Here is a 25,391-nt window from a genome sequence, read left to right as displayed (position 1 = left end):
TTTTAGTAGGAGGGCGCCAGTCCATTCACAGCTGTGTGACATCACGTACTTACAGCTGATGTTTAATGGAGGACCAACCCAGTTCCCGGGTTGGTATGGTAGAACTTCCTAGTAATAGTTAACACGCGAGCAGCAAACTTTTGTACAAGTTGCAATTTATGCGTGTTCGGCTTGAAAGTGCCAAAACATAAAGTAGAACGATAAGAGCTTACTAAAAACCAAGAAATTCAAAATAGTGAAGAGCATGGATTTGGAAAATAAACGCCCAACTGCTTATCTGTCACAGGGTGGAGATAAGGGACAAGTCAGTGTTTACACGTTCATGAAATGTAAGGTTTGACTCTGGTATGATACCCACATCTCTAACTGAAAGTACGGGAGCTGGGCTTTGGCCAAGAATAGGAACGTTAAATAATTATTCTTGAGAATTTATTGCTCAAAACAGATTATTAAACAATTCTTTTTCATGCGTATAACAGTTTCAATATGGGAACGGTTCAAAGGTGTCCTTGCCAGTTTTCTGAGGACTGTTCACTAAAGCGTCGTACAGTTTGGTTTCTCTGTCTCGGTAATCTGGCTCAATATCTTCCAGCTCACTCGAATCGCTAGGTCTCATGTATCTTCGACCATCCTTTCTTTGCTGCGGTATGTCGTCAGACAAACTATCTACGAGCTGCAATAAAACCTGGCACATTCGCGCTCTAAGGTACTGACACGAAGATGAGGGAGAACACTCTATGAACGTACAATATGTTTGGATTCGGCAAATGGCGAGCCAGCAGATGTGGTACAATATGTAACATGACGATACAACTGCAAACATTACCAAACAACAATTAAGAAGAAATCCGAAAATAAATAAGAACGACATTATGAGAAGCGCCATTGCCGAACAGAAAAGTAAAGCTAAAGGCGCCATAAAAACAACTGAGATAAGAAGAAACGGAGACAGAATCACACAGCCAACGACTCCAAGTAGTGTAATGAGGATGGCGTGTTTTTGCACACATATTTTGCTCTGCTTGATCTTTCTCATGGTGTTATTGCGTTGAAGCAGTTTTTGTCCTTTTTCTTTGAGGATGTGAAGTTTTTGATGTAACGTGTCAACTGTAATATTCATGATGTCCCTTGTTCTCCTTAAACCAGGGAAAAACAAGAAGGAAAAAGAAAACTTTAGTCAATTAGATATTGTATTTGCTCTGATGAGAAGAACTTACCTCGATTTGCAATTTCCTAACGTGGCACTAATTTCACTATCACTTTCAAAAATTACTTTATTTATTTTTCTCCGGGTTTTTAAATCAAGCAAACGTCGACGTTAAGTGACCTTGTGTTTTGTGTCGTCAGTTAATTGGACGTCATAGACAGCTTTAAAAAAATTGGGAGTCGCGCGCTATCAGGTTCTCGAATAGCACGAGCTGAACTGCAAGCCATTTTTACCAGTCCAGTAAATGTCCATAATTGACAATGGCGCACTTGGTACATCAACCTGCTGTAGGGTTAAAGAATTATTAACCTTTCTCTAGTCATTCTCAAACCATGAAAACTTTCTTTCTATACTATTTAAGCATGAGTTTCACATCACAAAAGACGCACCTTGGTTTGATCTACTGGATCCGTATCTCCTCCACAGTAAAGCTAGTCTTAGCAAGGCTGCCATGTTGTTGTTTGGAAAGATCTGTGACGTAACAGTTTAGTGGTCCAAGCCGTTTGCCTAAAACAGTATCAATATCATATCCCTGTGGAGAAAACGACAGTGACTCAGTAAAGATAAAGTTACCTGAAATTACGATTCTGTGGTTACGCTTTAACAGAACAAATGTTGCGTTTTCTAACAGGTAAGACTCGAGTGTAAATTCGAACAGAGAAATCTACAGTTTGTGACGATCTTTGGTTATGACGTCATTTGGAGACAAAAACAACGTAAATTGCTTCCGTTGCGTGATATTTTCAGTCAGAGGTCTAGTCACATTGTTGAATGCTACTCCATGTCAGTACTGACTGATAAGTGAAACACGTACTTCACTTCACAAAGCAGCTGTAAGGCCAACTTGATACATTCGTTTCGTTTGCGGTGCAGACAAGATTTTGCGACAGGATGGACTGCTAATAGTTTAACACGAGGGGAAATATCTACAATATAAGATCAACCGTCCCACCTGATCACTGTCTTGACAGGACTTGAGCAACAGTTTATCAATTGTACTCTGATAAAGCTGCAATCAAACAGTATTACATTTACTAACTTTGTTGTCAGTTTATAACTATTAGTAAAATGAAATTTGAACGAAATACCAAGCTGAATCACAACATAACCAAAAAGAAAATCAGAAGAGGGACGAATAGTTTCAGGAGACAAATTAAATTTCACTCACTTTAAACTCACTAATTTAGTGGATGGTTATCAAGATAACCGTGCAGTGGGGGGGGGGGGGGGGGGGGTGGTTACACTGTAATGGACTAGACTCGTATAAACAAACAGAATAGGCGCATGTTCCGCAGGCTAGCAATGGACTAGCTCCCATCCAGGGGATATCATCCATATTCCTGGCTCCGTCGCTCCCTGTTACAAAAACTTAGATAAGCTGCTAACGGATGGGCCACTTCTGCCGTAAGTCGACTTTACAGTTACTTTTCCGTGAGGAAATGTCAAGATAAAGGCATTTATCAACACATAGAGAGTGTCTGAATAGGATTTGCAGTCTCACTTTTATTTTAACTTCAGCATCTTTAGCACGCTTGACTTTAACAAATACTGCAAGGTATGTTCTGGTTTGAGGTGATTCCACAGAACAATCACAAGATGAACAGAAAAACTGCGAACTGCAAGGTAAACAAAGTTAATGTCATCTTCTTTATGCTGCTAGTGAAAAGCTCAGCCCAGTGAAGAACTCATTGAAAAATACTTACTTAACTTCACGTTTTACGGTGATATCTGGATTTCCACAAGTATCACAGACCAACCAGTAACAAGCTGTTTTTTCGTCAACCCCGATGACAACACCTGTAAAAAAGGTGTCTGGTGGGTTGAAACCTCCAAATTATAAAAAGCCTCAGTCAGCCTACCAGTCAGTCAGTCAGTGAGCTAGTCATTTGTTCAGTCAGTCAGCCAGTCAGCCAGTCACCCACCCAACCAGTCATTAAGTGAGCTGGTCAGTCAGTCAGTCCTAGCCTGTGTACAGCCGCCCCATCCCCTCAAAAAAATCGGGAAGGGAGCGTCTGTGATTTACCGTTGCTAATCGTGTATGGGAATAACTTTGCATAAATTAAAAAAACTGGTTTCCGCTCACCAAAATTTTCGTGGTCTCAACTCATTCCGATTTTCAAAATGGCGGTCAATGTGACTACTTTTCATCGAGCAATTGAGAATGTTTGCGACGTTTTTAAAATTACTTCACTCTATACCGAGCAAGAAAAATGTCTTCAAGCCCTTTTTGAAGGAAAAGACGTGTATGCAAGTCTTCCCACTGGATACGGGAAATCATTGATCTTGTGGGGAATTAGTGAGGGGCCCACACTGTCACTGTTCTCTTCCAGAATTTATTTTCAAAAGGCAGACAGAACAATATTACGCGATCTCTGACCGACCAAAAAACTACTCACACTGGTTTTCTTATCTCACGAACACACCTCGATCAAAACGTAAGTTGATTGGCTAAAAAGTCCTTCCCAAAAGAGATAAACAAACTGATTTATCGGAGCAGATAGATCGTGACACTCGATTTCCGGCAGATAATTTTGAATCGTTACAATACTAATTATCCTGTTTCCGACAATCTTTTAATTGAGTCAGTTTGCTAGACATAACGTCTCGTAGTCACGTTCGACGCACTAAAAACTACTATAAAACGAATACAAGAATTGTAAAAACGTGTAAAATGGTATATAAAGAGTCACTTGTAAAAATGTGACTTTTTACAAGTGATTTTTTTTATTTTTTTTTTATTTTTACATTTTTACAAGTGACTCTTTATATACCATTTTACACGTTTTTACAATTCTTGTATTCGTTTTATAGTAGTTTTTAGTGCGTCGAACGTGACTACGAGACGTTATGTCTAGCAAACTGACTCAATTATCGAACACGTTCCTGGCCTCGGCCCACAAAATTTCATGACAATCTTTTATGCAGCCCCAATCGTCGCCGATGAGCTGTTCTCGCGTCTACGTGGCAGTAGTAAAATAATTGTGATTTCACCGCTTCAAACGTGATGGTTGAACAAGGAGTAGGATTCGCTTTAACGGGTGGCAGGAAAACGGAAGAAGATTTCGAGCTGATAATCTTTCGAATCGTAGAGTTCACAGCACAAAGATTCGTCAGAAGACCCCTTCGTTTCTTTAAAGTCGACAGGCAATTTCTGCAAATGTAAGCGGAATCTTTAGACACTTTAAACTCCAGCGACAGCAACTCCTCCCAGACGTTAATACTCGAGCTGGGTTGGTCAACGAGATTTTTATCTGAATTCTGAACGATGTTTTTCTCACATAGAACACACAAACTCATCGCTAATTCGCGCACATGTTATTGTGAGAGCAATGCGTACTTTGAGAGAAGGCTTCACATTTCAGAGGTCAATTCCCCGCGAAATTGATAACCAATCGAAACCCGTGGTTCACATGATGTAATGATCTACGAGTAACAGCCAATGAGATCATTTTCCGCACATTCCGGGAAAAATCACGTGGTCCCCATACACGATTAGCAACGGTAAATCACAGACGCTCCCTCCCCGATTTTTTTGAGGGGATGGGGCGGCTGTGCACAGGCTAGTCAGTCCGCGAGCAAACTAGATTCAAAGTAATAAGACAGTCAGAGAATCATTCAGCCAGGCAGTCATTTAGTGATTCTGTCATTCGGTCAGTCAGTAACCCAGCGAGTAATAATAGTTTGTCGCTCAGTCAGTTAATAGGGCAGCGAGAAAATGTCCAAGTCTACAGCCAGGATAACTGTTAAAAATTTTGTGATCACAAATCAAAACGAAAGACAAACCTTCCATGCGATAAATGAAACCAAGACACGAATGAACTGTTAGGTCAGGAAGACAAAGTGGTTTCAAGGTGTCGAGACTTTCCAGAATCTCCTCTGGTATAGACTCTACGTAGAGCTACAAAAAGTACACAAACTTTTGCGTTGATACATCAACTCAAACAGAGCAAAAATAATAGGATGAGGTGAAAAAAAAATGTTGCAATGACACAAAATTAGGAGATCATTGACACAACCTGAGATAATTCTCTTTGTTCAAATGATTACAACCACTCACAATTCACCTCCCAAGTCTTACCGAGCCGTTAGCCCCCGCAGTGGAATGGGGAACAACTTTTCTGATCACAGAATACGAATCAGCAAATAGCTCGTGGGATTCTGTAACACAACAACACCAATATAAGGGTGACTCAATACTTATTTCCTGACAAATATTCACGAGCACATGTCTTCACATCAATCTGTTCATATCTGGTGATCAAGACGCGTATTTTTCTCACAGCTTACGTCACGATGTTCGCGAGAATATTCACTACAATTTATCAAAACTTAAAATCATCAAATCGCTGAGTTGTTATAATAACCAAACAAATTAAGAAAAATCCATCCTATTAAGGAATCGAAGTATAGCAAAAAAAAAGACCCTCCAGAATTTAGGTGGATATGTTTCTGTTTGAACAATATCAGATCAGTTGAATACTCTGTTACTGCACACATACCTTGGGCTTTTAAAAGTAAATGCTTGGCGGAAAGGTTCATTCCACAATTCGTGGGCACAGCTCTCAGCTCTGAAGGTAACACGTGGGAACTCTTTCCAGTTATTTTCACATATGGGAGGAATCCGTCAGAGCTCTCCAAAGACTTTGTTCCGTATTTTAAAGAGGCGTCTGTAACGAACAACTCGAAGGGACAAGAATAATCGTTGTTACCCGCAGTGGATGATCCAGTTGAACGGCAGTACAGCAACATGCATAATGCGCTGACTCGTTGCGGGTCATTGACTGTGTCCTGAACCTGAAGGAAATCATTTAATGTCCTGACAGGGTCAGGTTTGTAGAGCGAACCTAAAAAGAACAACTTGCTTAGTAACACGGTGACCCATTTGAACTCGATACAAAGAAGGCCCCTTGTATAACAAACTACCGTAGAAGAAAGTTTCTACCTCTTTCTCCGCAGTAATCGTCTCCATCCTTAACACCTTGTTTATTTTGAGGTCTACTCTTATTGTTATCTTACTAAACAAAATTCGCTGGGTTTTATAAACCTTGACCGTCAGGGAATCGTCGGGAATTTTGCACTGTGAAGTTCAGTTTTTTAGGTAGTTACTAAAAGTTGGAATCACCTAAAACCACCTGAAACCACCTGAAACCATCTGAAACCATCTGAAACCACCAATGAAACCACCTGAAACCATCTGAAATTACCTGAAAATTACATGAAAGCACGCAGGCATGAACGCAGACCGCAGACCGCAGACCGCAAACCGCAAACCGCACACCTCGAATAGCCACGCCTCGAAAAAGGTCTACACAGTGTGTAATTAGCAGATTTATCTCTCTTCCCTTTGTTATCAAACGAGATCACGGAATGCGTAAGCGAAACTGCTATGTAAACATTGGAGTTGAATTCTTATTGAACATATCGCAGTTACGACCCTCCACTGTCGAGCCGTACCAGTCTTGCATAGGTTATGTGTGTGCCTTTTGAGTCAGTCGACGTGTGCGCAATCAGTTTTCCTTCGTGTATACAGTGTGTAATTACCAGATTTATCTATCTCTCTTTTGTCATTGATGTTATCAGACGAGATCTCGGAATATCTGTTTTAACGTTAAAGTACTTCTACTATATGAAATCATTTTTGGTACAATCGTACAAAGCAACTCAGGTGTCTCGTTAACACAAACCTCAAAAACACAGAACGCAGACCGCAGACCGCGCAGCTCGAAAAACGTGTACACAGTGTGTAATTACAAGATTTATCTCTCTTCCCTTTGTTATCAAACGAGATCTTGGAATGCGTCGCGAAACTGAAACTAATTTCATTGTCAGTGACAGTGAGATAACAGATAAAAATAGACGTAAAGTAGAGTAAATTAGAAATACAGAAGCTTTGCGTCATGCTGAAAATTAAGATACCGATTTGCGATAATGTTTAATTCACGTGGGTTTAGATAGCTTCTTGGGTGGTTTCAGGTAATTTCAGATGGTTTTCATGGGGGTTTCAGATGGTTTCAGGTGGTTTCAGATGGTTTCAGTTGTGTTCGTGTGCAAGGCTCTTACTATCGCTGCGCCTCTGTCTGTATATACTGGAGCATTAAGGGGTACCAGTCAACTATCAGGGAAACCAGATAAACTGCTCGGACGTTGCTTCCCATTGACTGGCATCCCATTCAGAAAGAGACGACAGAAGATTCGAGTAAGAGACTCCGAGGGATAAGTACTGGTAATAATGGGCCACTTGGCCCCTAAACCTCCCCCTTACGTTGATGGTCACTTCACACATCGAAGACAATGACCCATCAAGACAAATTGTTCCAATGACTTAAAAGTAATCCTCTGAGCCTCTTGGACAGATAGACAAAGACCATTATAATATACAATTTAGCAATACTCAGTTCGACTATGTTTCGTTACCCACCCAGTGTTTTCCTACTGTCACCACAATCATCTGTCTCCTGGCAGAGCATTGTTCGACTTGACTCTTGGACTGCTAATACATAACAGAAGTCTGGCGCACAGTTTGAGAGGGTTTCTTCAATCTTATTCTAACATTGACAATAAGAAAAAGAAATAATTTAGAAAGGCACGCACAGCAGGCACAGTCAGTTGTATAGTCTGATCGATTATTTAGTGTAGTTATGGAAAGGATTTGTCGATGACAATGACAGACGTTTCAACTACCAAGAGTTAGTGAGTGGGAAGTCATTAACAGGGTCATGTGAACAATTGGTTGTAAGTAGGATGCTTTTCAAAGAGAAAAACTTGAAAACGTATGGATTGGTTTTGCCACTGATACTGCTACTGGCTCTAAGACTATAATAGCAATCATCAGTTGGTTTTGCCACTGATACTGGTACTGGCTCTAAGGCTATAATAGCAATCATCAGTTGGTTTTGCCACTGATACTGATACTAGCTCTAAGACTATAATAGCAATCATCAGTTGGTTTTGCCACTGATACTGATACTAGCTCTAAGACTATAATAGCAATCATCAGTTGGTTTTGCCACTGATACTGGTACTGGCTCTAAGACTATAATAGCAATCATCAGTTGGTTTTGCCACTGATACTGATACTAGCTCTAAGACTATAATAGCAATCATCAGTTGGTTTTGCCACTGATACTGGTACTGGCTCTAAGACTATAATAGCAATCATCAGTTGGTTTTGCCACTGATACTGGTACTGGCTCTAAGACTATAATAGCAATCATCAGTTGGTTTTGCCACTGATACTGGTACTAGCTCTAAGACTATAATAGCAATCATCAGTTGGTTTTGCCACTGATACTGGTACTAGCTCTAAGACTATAATAGCAATCATCAGTTGGTTTTGCCACTGATACTGATACTAGCTCTAAGACTATAATAGCAATCATCAGTTGGTTTTGCCACTGATACTGATACTAGCTCTAAGACTATAATAGCAATCATCAGTTGGTTTTGCCACTGATACTGGTACTGGCTCTAAGACTATAATAGCAATCATCAGTTGGTTTTGCCACTGATACTGATACTAGCTCTAAGACTATAATAGCAATCATCAGTTGGTTTTGCCACTGATACTGGTACTGGCTCTAAGACTATAATAGCAATCATCAGTTGGTTTTGCCACTGATACTGGTACTGGCTCTAAGACTATAATAGCAATCATCAGTTGGTTTTGCCACTGATACTGCTACTAGCTCTAAGACTATAATAGCAATCATCAGTTGGTTTTGCCACTGATACTGGTACTGGCTCTAAGACTATAATAGCAATCATCAGTTGGTTTTGCCACTGATACTGCTACTGGCTCTAAGACTATAATAGCAATCATCAGTTGGTTTTGCCACTGATACTGGTACTGGCTCTAAGGCTATAATAGCAATCATCAGTTGGTTTTGCCACTGATACTGATACTAGCTCTAAGACTATAATAGCAATCATCAGTTGGTTTTGCCACTGATACTGGTACTAGCTCTAAGACTATAATAGCAATCATCAGTTGGTTTTGCCACTGATACTGCTACTGGCTCTAAGACTATAATAGCAATCATCAGTTGGTTTTGCCACTGATACTGGTACTGGCTCTAAGACTATAATAGCAATCATCAGTTGGTTTTGCCACTGATACTGATACTAGCTCTAAGACTATAATAGCAATCATCAGTTGGTTTTGCCACTGATACTGATACTAGCTCTAAGACTATAATAGCAATCATCAGTTGGTTTTGCCACTGATACTGGTACTGGCTCTAAGACTATAATAGCAATCATCAGTTGGTTTTGCCACTGATACTGGTACTAGCTCTAAGACTATAATAGCAATCATCAGTTGGTTTTGCCACTGATACTGGTACTGGCTCTAAGACTATAATAGCAATCATCAGTTGGTTTTGCCACTGATACTGATACTAGCTCTAAGACTATAATAGCAATCATCAGTTGGTTTTGCCACTGATACTGCTACTGGCTCTAAGACTATAATAGCAATCATCAGTTGGTTTTGCCACTGATACTGGTACTAGCTCTAAGACTATAATAGCAATCATCAGTTGGTTTTGCCACTGATACTGGTACTGGCTCTAAGACTATAATAGCAATCATCAGTTGGTTTTGCCACTGATACTGGTACTGGCTCTAAGACTATAATAGCAATCATCAGTTGGTTTTGCCACTGATACTGCTACTGGCTCTAAGACTATAATAGCAATCATCAGTTGGTTTTGCCACTGATACTGGTACTGGCTCTAAGACTATAATAGCAATCATCAGTTGGTTTTGCCACTGATACTGATACTAGCTCTAAGACTATAATAGCAATCATCAGTTGGTTTTGCCACTGATACTGGTACTAGCTCTAAGACTATAATAGCAATCATCAGTTGGTTTTGCCACTGATACTGGTACTGGCTCTAAGGCTATAATAGCAATCATCAGTTGGTTTTGCCACTGATACTGATACTAGCTCTAAGACTATAATAGCAATCATCAGTTGGTTTTGCCACTGATACTGATACTAGCTCTAAGACTATAATAGCAATCATCAGTTGGTTTTGCCACTGATACTGATACTAGCTCTAAGACTATAATAGCAATCATCAGTTGGTTTTGCCACTGATACTGGTACTAGCTCTAAGACTATAATAGCAATCATCAGTTGGTTTTGCCACTGATACTGGTACTGGCTCTAAGACTATAATAGCAATCATCAGTTGGTTTTGCCACTGATACTGGTACTGGCTCTAAGACTATAATAGCAATCATCAGTTGGTTTTGCCACTGATACTGCTACTAGCTCTAAGACTATAATAGCAATCATCAGTTGGTTTTGCCACTGATACTGGTACTGGCTCTAAGGCTATAATAGCAATCATCAGTTGGTTTTGCCACTGATACTGATACTAGCTCTAAGACTATAATAGCAATCATCAGTTGGTTTTGCCACTGATACTGATACTAGCTCTAAGACTATAATAGCAATCATCAGTTGGTTTTGCCACTGATACTGATACTAGCTCTAAGACTATAATAGCAATCATCAGTTGGTTTTGCCACTGATACTGGTACTGGCTCTAAGACTATAATAGCAATCATCAGTTGGTTTTGCCACTGATACTGGTACTAGCTCTAAGACTATAATAGCAATCATCAGTTGGTTTTGCCACTGATACTGATACTAGCTCTAAGACTATAATAGCAATCATCAGTTGGTTTTGCCACTGATACTGGTACTAGCTCTAAGACTATAATAGCAATCATCAGTTGGTTTTGCCACTGATACTGGTACTGGCTCTAAGACTATAATAGCAATCATCAGTTGGTTTTGCCACTGATACTGGTACTAGCTCTAAGACTATAATAGCAATCATCAGTTGGTTTTGCCACTGATACTGGTACTGGCTCTAAGACTATAATAGCAATCATCAGTTGGTTTTGCCACTGATACTGGTACTGGCTCTAAGACTATAATAGCAATCATCAGTTGGTTTTGCCACTGATACTGGTACTAGCTCTAAGACTATAATAGCAATCATCAGTTGGTTTTGCCACTGATACTGGTACTGGCTCTAAGACTATAATAGCAATCATCAGTTGGTTTTGCCACTGATACTGGTACTGGCTCTAAGACTATAATAGCAATCATCAGTTGAGACGAATCAGTTTCTATTCGCAATGGAGTTTCAGCAAAACTGATGGAAAAAGCATTTATTTATTGTATGGTATTACCTCCTGAGTCACAGTCGGTTTGCTTTTATCCACCTGCTTTGCTGTGTTGTTGTCATCATTTGAACACAATAATGACTGTATAACACCGAAAAGTCCAGGTGATCTACAAAATTTTTAGTTTTTTTTAAAATTGATTTAAAGTGTTAAACGACCATACGCGACATACGAAAATGAAAAGGCACCTGGTTTAAAACGCAGAATAAACATTAAGGCAAACCTCAAAGTGTACATAATCGGTTCTCGCAAAACCGTTCAGTGCGCGAGGGGAAAAGGAAAAAAGGGCGCCCATTTCCGGTTACCTGCGCACACCATGACATTCAAACAGTGTAAAGTGCATCAACATTTTCACGGTCCAATTCTTTCAATCTTTTCATTACAGTACACTCACAACTACAACTTTAGAAATGGTTATATGTACATTGCTCTAAAAAGAGTTACGTTAACTGCTTAAAGGCGGCGCATCAAGACTTTAAAATCAACTTGTCATTTCCTTTGCTTTTGGATGTAGTGATAGATGACACGGAGTTTGAAGCAAAGGAAAATATCCCCTGACCTACGAATAAACTGAAATTCAATATGTTGATGGTATATTTGTAAACTTACCTTATTCTGTTGGTTCTCTTTCTAACTTTCACATTTAAAAAGACAAACACTTGGTTTTCCCCATTAGCTATGCAAGACTTCCTGAGGAGCAAAAGATATCAATGTCATGTGATTGCCTATTATTTACATTACCGATAGACAATGAAAGACCCCATAAAAGACATATCAAGGTTATCTTAATTAGTATGAGAAAAACTAGCACATTACAAACTGACCAGTCATTGGAGTCTTGAAAGCGTGCAGGAACTTGTACTTCAGCAAACATGCCGTGAACGTCTTGGACCAGGAGAAACCAGCTGGTGAAACAGAAAATAACTTATTAAAAATTACACCAGAGAAATACAGGTATATTAATGAGATTCAGCTGCAATTAAAGGGATACAGTGCAAAAACCTGTGTAAATCAGTTTACTCACCTTAATTCTTCATAAGCAATCTCTTTTACTGATTTGGTCTGTGATTGTAGTTGTTGATTTAACAAGAAGAAGCTGGATCGATCAATAAAACAAGAATAACACAAACTGGTTAGCATGATGGGCGTCGACTTTGTTCCTGATCACCCACGTGTTTCTTGAACATTGCACATGTAATTGACAGTTCGAATATTCTGTCACCATCCTTTTTCCCCTTTTGTACAGGTGTAATAAGTACTTGAGGTGAAGTAGCCAGAATTATCTACATTTCCTTTCCCGTTTTCTTGCATTTTATATTATAACTTCTGCTCAAGTTAATTTTCTTTCCTTGTAATACAGGCTAACATTTCATTACTTCAATTTTTACCTCTGTGTTCGTTCGGTTTCCTTTGTAAGCTGGGTTTTCTTGCAATACACTCGCTGAACCAAACACTGAAAAGTGGCAAGCACTCCACTACAGCCTCCACTGGATTCTATTGCATTGAGTATTGATGTGTCAGGTTTGCTTCCTCTACTGCTTCTTGACCTGACAGGCTGAGCAGGTTGAGCAGGCTGAGCAGTATGTAATGTTGACATTGTGACTGCTTTTGTATTTTGTTTGGTATTTTCACCATCAATATCGTCGAACAGTAACTTTGAAGGTGTGAAATTCTTTGAGGAAAAATACAAACAGAACTTTGGACTTCACCTTCGAGTTTTAAAAACAATATGAAAAGAAAACAAGGTGAGGTAAACTCTTTGCTTACTTCTTTCGGTGATTGATGAAGATGTGATGAATTGAACTCATGGTTTAGTGGAACACATAAGCCACCTGTAAGTCAATGAAGTTTGATGGAAACAATCTTACTGTTTGAATGTCCGAGATGTTTGTAGTGCAAGTCAAGGAGAACTTATTTCCATTATCTGTTAGACACATTCACTTGCTTTTCCCCTCTTAAAGTAGCTTTTAAACTTCTTATTGGCACTCGAAAACATGATATACAGTATATAGTCTATTACTCAATACATTTAAGAATGACAGAAAAAGGGTACAACCTTTGGGTGACTGTAAGCTTTTAGCAGGCAACTGATCCGGGGGTGCAGAGTGCTGCTCGCAGAAGTATGTACACAGCAGAACAGGCCGAGGACACCCGGTTATATCCAGTCTCTGCCTACAAATCCACAAAACATATGATCTGGTCAGAACATTATCAAAATGAAGGTTAATTACAGTCTGTTTATGCAGATACCTGCTGCTCTTAGTCAAGGAGACAACAATTGAATGGAACAATACTGCCTGATTATTAGCTTATTGCCAAAGTTAACCCCATCATAGCAATCCTCAGTCTTTCCAAAAACATTCAAAGGCAATTTCTTCCTGTGATGTGTTGATAAAATTCTTCAACCATTTCCCAACTAATCGCCCCCTCAGATGACAAATACCTGTCAACGACAGTCATTTGTCATCTCAGTTCAAAAGGTTTATGTAATGGAGGATTAACTGCCATCTAATTACAACTGAACCTATGACACATCTAAATTGCTCAACATACCATGGAGGATAAATTTTTACAATAGCTCCAGTATGCAAGGCAAACTGCCTCCAAGTTTCACATGTGAATAGGACAAACAGAAACTTCTGTCGGAGACTTATCTCTTTGCTGCACAACAAACACTGTGTCAGATGAATTAAACCCTGAGGCTGGTCAGATATGATCTGAACGACTAGACAGCTATCCATTTGGGAAGGTTTAGCTACAAGAATGATGAAAAATATGTTTTAAATACTGACTTGGAGATGTCTGTAACACTCATGTATGTACTACAAATATTGTAAAAACAAGCTACCTGTCTAGCACTTTAAGACTAAGAGGGCATTAATTTTATCTTTAACACAGAAGAGTAGTTTTCCAAATCCTCCTGTAGAATTTATGTTGAACACCATGCTACTTCATGAAAGACAATTCTTCAAGATTTTAAATTACCAGTACCAATAATCTGTCCCAAATAAATTCAACACTGGAACATGGTCCATCCCTGATGTGTAACTAGATGCACCAACTCAACTTCAAAGGGAACTTTAATAGAGTTTACAACTTTAAGAGAGTTTACAACTTTAAGAGAGTTTTTCACGCTTACTCTTCCGGCTCTGTTCTGTTTCTGTTACTCTGTGATTCCAGAATGCCTTCTCTGAATTTTCTCGAGAAATGATATGCTGCAAATGCTGTGCCAAACCAGACCTGAAGCACACATTGATCATAATAGAAATGAGAGCATTATAATGACTGTTTAAAGAACCTTGAAGCTAAGTCAGCTCTAGTGGCAGACAGATCCATGAAACTAAAGACTGAATGACTCACAGGTTCTGCAAGGCTCAGACTTATTAAGCTAATGTTTACAGCCATCCTGTACAGCAAGACATGTAGGCAAATGCCCTGGGTTGTTTCTGTGTGTCAAAGCAATACCTAGTGGTTCCCTTTGAATTTCTGTGAGCCTTGTTTGTGATATTTAATCTATGGTCAGCTAATGAAAACTATTGTGACATGAATGCGGTTTTAATATGAGAAGTGAGGCACACTGTGCCACAGGCCAACTCAGGTATTGTAATTCAAATACAGATTGCTCCACAAAAGAATTGATTTTTTTCATTATGGGGAACTATAAATTTCCTGAATATAAGAGTACACAGTAACCAAAATCCAAAGAAGTAACTCAGGTGCATTGAGTTACACTGAAAAAATGTCATGCGCTGCATTGGCAGGTTTTGTTGTAAATGTAAACATAACCATTAACATTAATTAATCAGCTGTCTTTCCATGGGCCGCAGGTGTTTTTCTTATAGCATTCACAGAGGCTCTGTTCATTGATTTAGAAAATCTGTGACAGAATCTTTAAGATTTGACTCAGTACATGTTGTTTTCTGAGAGTTTCTTTTGCATCATTTTAAGAAAGATCTATTGGTATTTATCCGTATTTTCATCTTTTATTCTACAGAAATTTAGAATATCAATTTTGTACCTAAAAAATTTTCTCTTCTTCTTGGCAGAATCATAATTCAGACCAACACCCCTCCCCTCTGGAGACATCTCCACTTCACTTTTCTGAGGGGAATTTTGTTGAACTTGTTTAAGCCACTCACTGGCAGTCTTTGGTGTCCCAACAACAACAGGGCTAACAGGGGTGGGGGTGAGGACAGTTATGTCAGCTGATAAAGACTCCTGTGAAACAAAATGTACACTCTTTTATCTTTAAAGGCTTAGTTTTCAGATCAAGGAGGGCAAAGTCCTCAACTTATTAGGAAATGTACACAATGACTTGTCAGCTACTATTTGACTGAAAAAGAGAAGAATGTTGAAAATAGGAAGAAATGATGTTTCCAGTGCAAAAACAGGACATATGTCTTTGGAAGCAGTTTCCCTAGAAAGTAGTGGTAACTTTTAAAAGTAACTTAAACAAGATAAAAAACAACATTATAGACTCAGAGAAATTGATAAAAAAATGGTAGTTAGTCTTCCTGTCAGTATTATAATAACTGTTTCACGTTTATTCTTCAGTTCACAGCTGAGGGATTCTTCTGATCTAACACCAAAAAAAAAACAATGGAGCTAAAAAAATGAACATAAAGGGTTCTCTTTTTTATATGAGGGGGTCTGAAGAAAATCTTTAGGTTGTATATTCTGACTGTTAAGACTAAGTAATAACTATTACAATATGACAAAGACCTGTGAACTCCCTTGATCTGTTTCAAAATCACTTATTATGTTTTCATCCTTGGCCTACAAAACGAAAAACAACATATTATGGGTCTAATTATCAAATAACCCACATGATTGTAAATGAAGCTTATCTCTCAATAAACAAATCCTACATGTACTTTGACAAATTTCAGCTGTACTCAAGAACACTAATTCCTCTTGTGCATTTTTTTTTCCTATCCATTTTCACTGCATTACTGCAGTAGGGTAGGACTAGAACGGAACATGTGAACCATACGAGTAGTCTACCCAATAAATCCCCCCCATCCCCACCGCAGGGGAGGACATCCATCACACAATAATCCCGTGTGTGGGAAATTAACGTCTCCTACCCCTAACCCTGTACGAGACGGGACCTCCATTTATTCGTCCCTATCCAAGAAGATTAGAATATCTAACCATTTCTTGATGTTATAGATGAAAGGTAGCATATTCTTCTCAATTATTTTAAGAGCATGAGTGTTGGTCCGGCCGGGGCTTGAACCCTCGACCTCCTACACAACAGTCCAGAGCTCTATCCATTGAGCTAACCGGGAGGCGGTTCTGACTGCATCACAGAGTTGTGAAACAATTGCAAACATTCATATTTCAAATGAAAAACTTAGGGTACTGGGGTACCAGTGGGTCTCTAGGAATTGCACAGCTATATTGATGTAAACAAACTGGACTCATTTGTGTGTTAAACACAAATGAGGGTTATATTTCTACTCAAAAGAATCCTCCTAAAATACTCTGGGATGTAACTTATGTTTAAGGAGGGGGGCTTTGGGAATTTCCCTTTAGACTGTTTTTTGGATCGGTTTTTCGGTTCTTCGGCCAAAAAGGTTTGGTTTTTCAGTTTTGATGTTCAGACGGGTTTGCAGATTTTACATGTTTTTGCATTCGGGTTTCGGTTTTCACAAAAACTCTGATGTCGTTTTCACGAAAACTCTGATGCGGTTTTCGGTCTTTCCTTTTTGACCCCTTTAAAGGTGAAAGTGTAGTGGTTTTGTCAGGTTTGCGTGCGGTTTTCAGTTTTGCTGCCTTTATTCATCAGTTTTTCGGTTTTGGAGGTTTTTTTCTCCGGTTTTGCGGTTTCCCAGAGGCCCAATGCCCCCCTCTTTAAGTTCATAATCAAGTACAATAAGAGACAGTAAACTGATATCAACTCCCTCCACCAAAATTGACTTTAAATGTATCATATAACTGCTAACTGAACTGAGGTACTTGCAGGTATGATCCTTGTAGGTTGGACACTGCTTAATATCCTTGATTTTATTACATCTCCCTGTTTTGTCTCACTTAGAAGACATTTTGCGTTTGAATCACCACCTGTATCACCAAAGACATTGCAGGGTAATTCTATGGATCCAAAACAGCAGGTGAAAATTAGTTTTCAGATGAGATCAAAGCCCTTTTTGGGTATATTACTTGTGGGAGGACTGAAGCAAAATTATATTTTACACAAAAAAATCTCAGTTGTAAAAATCCTTTAAAGCACAACTCTGATTTTGAACCCAAAAAATCAAAGTTGTCTAATTTCTTATTATTAAAAACTAGATCATTGGATAATGCAATTCAAGAATTTTTATTGGCTTAGCCATTATGGTATATCAGCCAATATACCATGATCTACAAATATGGTAAGCGGACATATCAGCTTAAAATTAAACGGGAGCTAAAAATTTAATAAAATTTAATAATTTAATTTAACGTTTTTAATAAAACAATTATTCCACTCGCGCTTGTTGGATATGAGATGATTATAGCCAACTCGGTGCTATGCGCCTCGTTGGCTATCTATCATCTCATATCCAACGCACGCTCGTGGAATAATTGTTAAATACTCAACTCAGCTTTGTAATGAAAAAAAACTATTTAGCTTCTCTAATAAATCACTGAGAATTCTATGGCAAAATTTTGAGTTTTTAATTCCTAATTGCACATTACAAAAATGATCCACACAGATTTTTGCAGAACCCTCAGGTTTTTTAAAATGTTCTTAAAACTGTGTAATATCAGTTATAGTGATTTCTTTATTTCATATTACCTTCTTCATCACTTGCACACCAAACAATTTCATCCTCAGTGGGTGTGTTTGAACAATGCATCAGCAGATCATGAGCTCCATCAGGTATGAAGTCACTGCCTTTGTTATCCTCTCCATCCCCACTCTTTGGCACAGGGTCAGTATGACTTAATCTCTGACCATCTAATGCTGAAACTCTTTTCTCTGAGAGACTTCTCCACTGTATAAAAAAAAACAAACAAACAAAAAAAAAACAGTAAACCACATTCAAGTGGTGTACTCTTTTTTATATTGGGCATAAAACAGGTTACAAAAGAAAAGAACTAGCTTCCCATATTTTAAAAAAAATGTATGACTGAAATTACATATTACAAATTTAAACAATATCTAAAACAGAATTATGTACAACAATAAATTTATCAATCAAAGCATAATAAATCAATAATAAATTAATGAGTCCTGAATCAGATAAAATCTTTCACATAATGAATTCAATGTCATTGAGCTATTTTTTCATCCAATTTTCAGGGAGGGGCTTGATACAGAGAAAGCTCATTTTTAATTGGATCATAGTCTGAGGAAATATAGGGAAGGTGCACAGAATCCTGCGCAGTAATCTACGAGGAGTAGCTTGACAAACAATTTTTTCATCTCATTTTTCTACTAAATTCCATTCATTCAGATAGTTGCAAGGAACAGGTAGCATGGAAACTCAAATGAAACTTTTGAAAATTATATGAACTATTGGTCCTGAAATGATACATAATAATAAGTTGCACTAAAAAGATCAAGTACTTATCATTGGATCTTAATGGGTGTACAGCACATGTGCTTACATCAGAATACTTTCTCTTGATAGAGGGTTTACTTATATTCCTAAGGGAAAACAAATGCAGATTAGACAATAATCCTTGGCTCAAAGAGAATCCTGATTTCACTCAACTTTTTGATGATATATTAAAATTACATTTGTCTATAGTGACTCATGTTATGGCTCACATGTATATTGGAACAATGCAAGATACTCGAGGGATATTCTTATGGTGTAAACCCAAGCATTACCTATAGTAACTAATATCTAACATGTAAACATATAGAGCACTGCTTCCAAATATATGTTAACTGCACATACGTATTTAGACATTAATTTTGTAAACACTATAAATGCATGTTTGTTCAATGGTGTATGTTCCTTTCCTGTATTATTGCTGTATAATTAAAAGAAAGAACTTTTGGGTCTGAAAAAGCAACAAGTTGACAGTGGAAAATTTACATATTGCACCTGTAGAGTAAGCTGATATAGCTGTTTAAATGATCATGATAATCATTACCTCCACAAACACAAAGTAGAAGCTGAGTCAGAATCAAGAAGCACATCATCTTCTTCATCAGTGGAAAAGCCTTCAATCTCATTGACACTTTCAGGTTTAGACTTAGAAAAAATATATTCCATTATAAATGATTTTAGTGACAGTTAATGGTTGGGTAAGTCTAACAAAAGTGAAAAGGAAAAACAAAGTAACAAAACAGCTATCGTACTGCAAACATGAATGTAATGGTGAAACCAGCCAAACACACTCACTGAATAATAAATTGAGTCACTGCTGGTTTGTCGTCTCTTTCGTGTCGAAGAGTTTTGCCAGCCTGAGAATTAAATGCCAGGTAAATTATTTCATGCAATAGGATTCAGCGTAATCAATGAACATCCATAAAACGTTTTGTGAAAGTTCCTACTGATTTTACTTGAATGTACCTTGACATTTTAAAATTAGTATAAAGTATTCAAGCATAGGTACAGTAGATAAAAAAATTAATCAATATATGGTACATTTATCTTTTAAAAACTGAACAGCTATTTGCTTGGGTACATGACTTAGTTTAAGGACAGCTGAAAGGGCAAAATGTGGTGTAAAATCTAAAGTTATGCATATCCCCATTTCATTTTACAATGTTCAGCATAATCAATGAACATCCATAAAATGTTTTGTGAAAGTTCCTACTGATTTTACTTGAATGTACCTTAACATTTTAAAATTAGTATAAAGTATTCAAGCACGGGTACAGTACATAAAAATAAATCATATGGTACTTTTATCTTTAAAAAACTGAACAGCTATTTGCTTGAATGAGTATTTAAATGACTCAGTTTAAGGACAGCTGAAAGGGCAAAATGTGGTGTAAAATCTAACATTATGCATATCCCCATTTCATTTTACAATGTTCACAGGTGATAAAGTCAGTCACTCAGAAGTGTTTTCTTTTAGCACATCACAATACAGTACACTGGGAAAATGTTGGCCAGTAGGAAAGAAAAGAGTTCGCATGATCTGCCGTGACTATCAACAGCAACTGACAAGTAGCAATCAGTTCTCAAATTATTCCAACTAATTGTTCACTTTTAAAGCATTGGATTGTAAAATTCTGCAACAACTTCCTGTCTTATTTTCTTAATAAAGGAATACAAAAAATGCCAAAACATAAAGGTCACAGCATAGGCTGTATATAATTTTAAGTAACTCTTGTTTTAATTTATGTGATGTTGGTTGCAGTAACATATGATTGCAACCATGAGTCACAAAAAAAAAGCAAACTATGATTTGACCCAGGACAAAACCAAACAATAACATAAAATCAGTTTACAGTTTAGTTAACAACACTCACTAATGCAGGGTTTAAATTTATTACTCATATCCACTTTGCTCCACACTTACCTACACTAGATGCAGGCCTCTTTTTCCTAACATTTGCACCACTTCTGGTAAATCTCTGTTCAATACAAGGAAAAGACCACTTGAATTAGAAAAATGTAGATTATCCTCCCATAATCATGTTTGAAACAGCGACTTCAAATCTGACACAAAATGGTAATGTACCCAGGCCTTAAATTTACCCTTTTGTTTACAAAAGGTAAAAATACTGTCATTTACCTCCTTTAGAGAGAGTTTTACATTCTTAAAAACAGACTAAACACTAGTGTTCTTGATACTACAATTTTTGAACTGTTAACGCATTGCTTTCATGTGTGAAAAGGCCAACAAATTGAAATGTTTTGTAACATCTAGAAAGATCTAACTATTGACATTAGTTTGGATCCCAAAACTGTGGGCAACCTTAAACTCCTCAAAATTGTTCCAAGACATCATCACCATATTCCTTAGTCAGGATCCTACAGAAAAGAAGAAAACAGTAAGGGAATGATATAATTTACTGACCTTCCTGCAACGAATAAACTTTCAAGTTCAAAGCCTATTTGATAAATGACAAGTAACGCAATATTTCAAAGCAGACAAAACTTGACAGAAAAGTAAATAAACAAACAGAACAAAAGTCGAGGCACTTCTTATAAACTTTTAGAATGACAAAGTGCGTATTTTTTTTCGTGATTCAAGCTTAATTCTATTTTAAAAATTTTACAAAAACTTATGATCGAAAGGAAAATTAAAAATAGAGTGCTCAAAGAGTTCTTTTTTTTTGTCACGTCAGGAGCTTACTTACAGTGACAATTACTGTTGTAAAGTAACTTGTGGCCTCTCTTGCGAACAAAAATATTGTTTTCACGAAAGGAAAAGTATCGCTGCAGTACATCCCTGAGTAACTGGTTTAGTGATCCAGCCGTTTATGTGTCCTAACAATGTAAGGGCCGTTAGAAATCGAAGACATTAGGTAATAATCCAATCCACGAAATAATCAGATTCACCGGCTCCTCCACTCTTACGGGACGTGGAATGCGCAACATAACTGTATAGAAGTTTACCTGAAGGTACTTGCCGCCATATTTTTCAATTGATCGTCTTTTTAGTTCGATAAGTCTACAACAAGAAGTTGTCGCCATTGGTTATGTCCGCCATATTTGTTAATTATCGCGTGAGAACTGGAACTGATTGTCATCTTCCCGCCAAAATTTCAGTTGCGGTGACGTGTGATTCTTTGGTCTGATAAGAGCAGTAAAAGTAAGACAAGCCCTGGCCTGGATGGGGTCGCCCTAAATTCTGTTCAGAAAGATGTAACAGCTTCCATTTCTTTCCTTAAAAACTCAAGGATAAACTAACAATGGTAACTATTTTCCTTTTAAATTATTTGGTAGGGTGTCCTCTCAGCCTCAATATCGACACCGAGTATAAGGTGGAATTGGTGGGAATGGGATGTGAACGTTTCATGTAAAAATGTCCCAACACAAAAATACTGATAAGCTTTGACACGAATGTTTTTGGCGTTTTATCTCTTCGCCTGCTTCCAGGCTAAAGGTGTGTCTATATTTAAGGTAGCTCTGATGGCTACTTAGTCGTAATGTTTAACGAGCCCCGGCAAGCGTGGCCATCCGCCATTGCGACATAAGCTGTATGGTTCATTTATTGTAATATTGGCCGTAAAAGCTCGATTGTACTCTCAGTCAGACAAACTTTCTTGACTCTTCTCCCCCCCCCCCCCTCCCCCCATTCAAATCTGGCTTAGGGGCCGAATGCCTTCTACCTGAGTATGATTTGCAGCCGGCAGACGAGGAGTAGTAACTCTCGAAATCACTAAGGGGCCCAGCAACTCTTCCCCGTAATTTTTTCCTTTTGCTGCCTTTCCTATTCATCGATTTTATTCTATTTTTTTCCTGTTTTTTTTTTTTTTTTTTTTTTTTTACAGTTGTCTTTTTGGGTCACTGTGTTATTTTTTCCGATAAGGTTTTGGTAGAGAGAGTTGAAAGGTATGCTAATTGGGGAACTTGTGTGTTAGAAAATGCAAGGAAAGTCATGACTTTTCTATGGATAATCTCCACAAATTGACTTGCTATACCAAAATAGCAAAATGAGCGACTGAATAATTGCATATAGTACTAACATTTGCAAATTAACACCTTTTGTTGATGGGCTCACCTTTCAACCTTTTTAAGAGCCCTCTTTATCGAAAAATACTCCGTAGTGAATAGGAGAAATAAAACCATGAAGCTATGGTAGTTCCATTTAACATATTGCGGCCTTATGACGCTTTGGTTCCCATGCAATTTATTGATAGGTTTGGTTTTAGCCTTGATTCATACCATATAGATGCATGCAGCTACACCATAACGTGGATACCATATAGATGGATACCATACACCATAACGTGGATACCATATAGATGGATACCATACCATATAGATGGATACCATACCATACAGATGGATACCATACCATACATACATATACATACATACTTTATTGACTTTCCCCAAGGAGGCTTTTCAAAGACAATGTTATAAAAAATATTCCTATTACAATTAAAAAGTCCCATTTACAATTAAAAATGTTTTAAAATCTGAATGTTCTAAAAGAAAAACAAAAGCATACAAACACATATGTAAAATTACAACTCTTTAAGTAATTTGGTCCTTAAACGTTTTTTAAAAACATTAACGGAGTTGCACAGTTTAAAGGAATAATCCAAATAATTCCATAAGTTTACAGTTCTATAGAAAAATGTTCTCTGACCGCTAGCTGTTCTAAAGAATGGAATTTGCAAAAGCTGCGAATTTCTGGTGCTACGTCGACTAACCTCGGCTTGCTTTATGAATTTTGATGAGAGGTATTCTGGGGCCTGACCAGTCATGCATCTAAAGGCCATAGTAGCGTTCCGGTAGTAAAGCTGGCTTTGAACTGAAAGCCAATTTAGTTCCTTGCGAATTGGTGTAACGTGGTCAAATTTACGCGCACCGCTAACAATGCGGCATGCGAAGTTCTGCACTGCCTGTAACTTGTTAACATTACATTTTGAGGTATTTGACCAAACATTGGAACAATAAAATAACCTGCTGAAAACTAAGGAATTAATAATCATCAAAAGTGTTCGTTTGTCGAAAACATGCTTGACACGGTTTATTTGGCCGAGGCGGGACATGCACGAGGAAGTGGTCTTAATTATGTGTTCATCGTAAGTTAAATTAGAATCCAAAATCACACCAAGGTCTTTGGCGGTGTCTGCGGGGACGATGTCCTCACCCATAAAGGAAAGGGAGCGAAATTGCAGTTTTGCACGCATCCCCGTATAGATGGATACCATACCATATAGATGCACGTAGCTACACGAGAACGTGAGGAATATCATGCATTACGTCTCATTTGGAGTAAAGAGATGGATGTACACGTCAAACAAATAATTGAGCTTTTGAAACGGCCGGTTTAGTGGTGGTCGGATATCATCAATCAAATTATGGTAGTGAAAAGTGAATGGTGCATTGTCTTGCACTTGCACTTGAATATTGATGAGCTTCATAAGAACACGAAACTGTTCCTCTGCGGCTCTATGCTCCACGTAGTTTACATTTTACCAGAAGTTGCGCAAGAGTTTGCTTTCTCAGTATTACTGAGACTTAAATTGATAAGTGCGAAATGTCAGCGTCAATAGGTTATTGTTCAAGTAAAAATGGGATTAAATACCTTTTTAAGGCTCCTCTGTGGTTTTAGGTAAGTAGGAAATAATTTTCAAAACGGAAAGCACCGATAATTTATGAGATTTGTTATTAATGGATTACTTGCTAAACAAGATTGAACTGAAAAACTTGGTGCGCAACATATTGGATACCGTCGGGTCTGATCAGAGTTCCCTCTATTAACTCTGGTATGATGAAGCCTTTTTCAGGATTGTGTGGTGATAACGATGCATTCCGATCCGACCTACTGATGCATAAATTGCCATAAGTGTCTCAGAATAACCCATGCGCCTGCAAAGGTTCTTCCAGTTGAAGATTCTCATTAAACCGACCACCAATACAACTTATTTATAATCCATCGCTCTCAGTCAATATTTTAATCTCCTACTGTTTCTTTTACTGTTTCTTTTCCTTTATTGGGGATCGCATCTTTTGACCGCTTATGGTTGATGGAAAGAAATTCTGACGATCATTTTCTATTCGTGAGCGGCGCTGTCTAACGAGAATTTGAATTTTTTTGTTTTCTTTAATCTTCAAATCATATAAAGCAAGCATCGGCGGAAAGGAATTACTCTAAGAACGTCTGTCGTCGGAACTCTAATTAAATTAAGGTATCTTCTGATACCTTGATTCGTTGGATATAATTTGCACACGCAGATTTATAATCGGAAAAATTAATGTTTTGATTTACAGCTAATTAATTGCTCGAATTTTTAGCTAAATTGAGTCAAATCACTGTAAACTAACTTAAAGGAAAAACTCGTAGGATGAACTTTTTTGAGTGAATTGCTTTCGTACTGAAATGGTGTCATTTTCACTTG

General features: G+C 37.9%; 1 protein-coding gene across 6 annotated transcripts; it reads right to left on the bottom strand.

Annotated features, from left to right (window-relative positions):
• Window positions 1-412: 412 nt before the first annotated feature.
• Window positions 413-22,143, bottom strand: LOC111332966 (DNA repair-scaffolding protein). 6 transcript variants are annotated; one of them, XM_088752725.1, is made up of 29 exons: window positions 21,931-22,056; window positions 21,672-21,801; window positions 21,287-21,342; window positions 20,888-20,942; window positions 19,759-19,820; window positions 19,508-19,608; window positions 19,013-19,052; window positions 18,198-18,396; window positions 17,367-17,509; window positions 16,136-16,189; window positions 15,432-15,631; window positions 14,553-14,653; window positions 13,967-14,168; window positions 13,470-13,585; window positions 13,181-13,245; window positions 12,802-13,085; window positions 12,438-12,509; window positions 12,238-12,318; window positions 12,023-12,103; window positions 11,420-11,522; window positions 7,626-7,752; window positions 5,707-6,051; window positions 5,286-5,365; window positions 4,991-5,105; window positions 2,911-3,004; window positions 2,709-2,823; window positions 2,160-2,216; window positions 1,597-1,739; window positions 413-1,136 (listed from the first exon to the last, which is right to left on the bottom strand). In XM_088752725.1, the coding sequence occupies exons 3-28, from the start codon at window positions 21,323-21,325 to the stop codon at window positions 1,608-1,610; spliced, it is 3,063 nt and encodes a 1,020-aa protein (XP_088608851.1). In that variant the 5' UTR covers window positions 21,326-21,342; window positions 21,672-21,801; window positions 21,931-22,056; the 3' UTR covers window positions 413-1,136; window positions 1,597-1,607. The 6 variants fall into 6 exon arrangements, 4 of the variants coding, with proteins under 4 accessions (XP_088608851.1, XP_088608849.1, XP_088608852.1 ...); XM_088752723.1 differs by lacking the exon at window positions 21,672-21,801 and having other exon boundaries at window positions 21,931-22,080; XM_088752726.1 differs by lacking the exon at window positions 21,672-21,801 and having other exon boundaries at window positions 17,379-17,509; window positions 21,931-22,080.
• Between the last annotated feature and the right edge of the window lie 3,248 nt (window positions 22,144-25,391).

This window comes from Stylophora pistillata, chromosome 3, assembly GCF_964205215.1.
Source record: "Stylophora pistillata chromosome 3, jaStyPist1.2, whole genome shotgun sequence".
NCBI lineage: Eukaryota > Metazoa > Cnidaria > Anthozoa > Scleractinia > Pocilloporidae > Stylophora > Stylophora pistillata.
The sequence above is the reverse complement of the archived record's forward strand: the minus strand, read 5'-3'. Positions and strand labels throughout refer to the sequence as shown.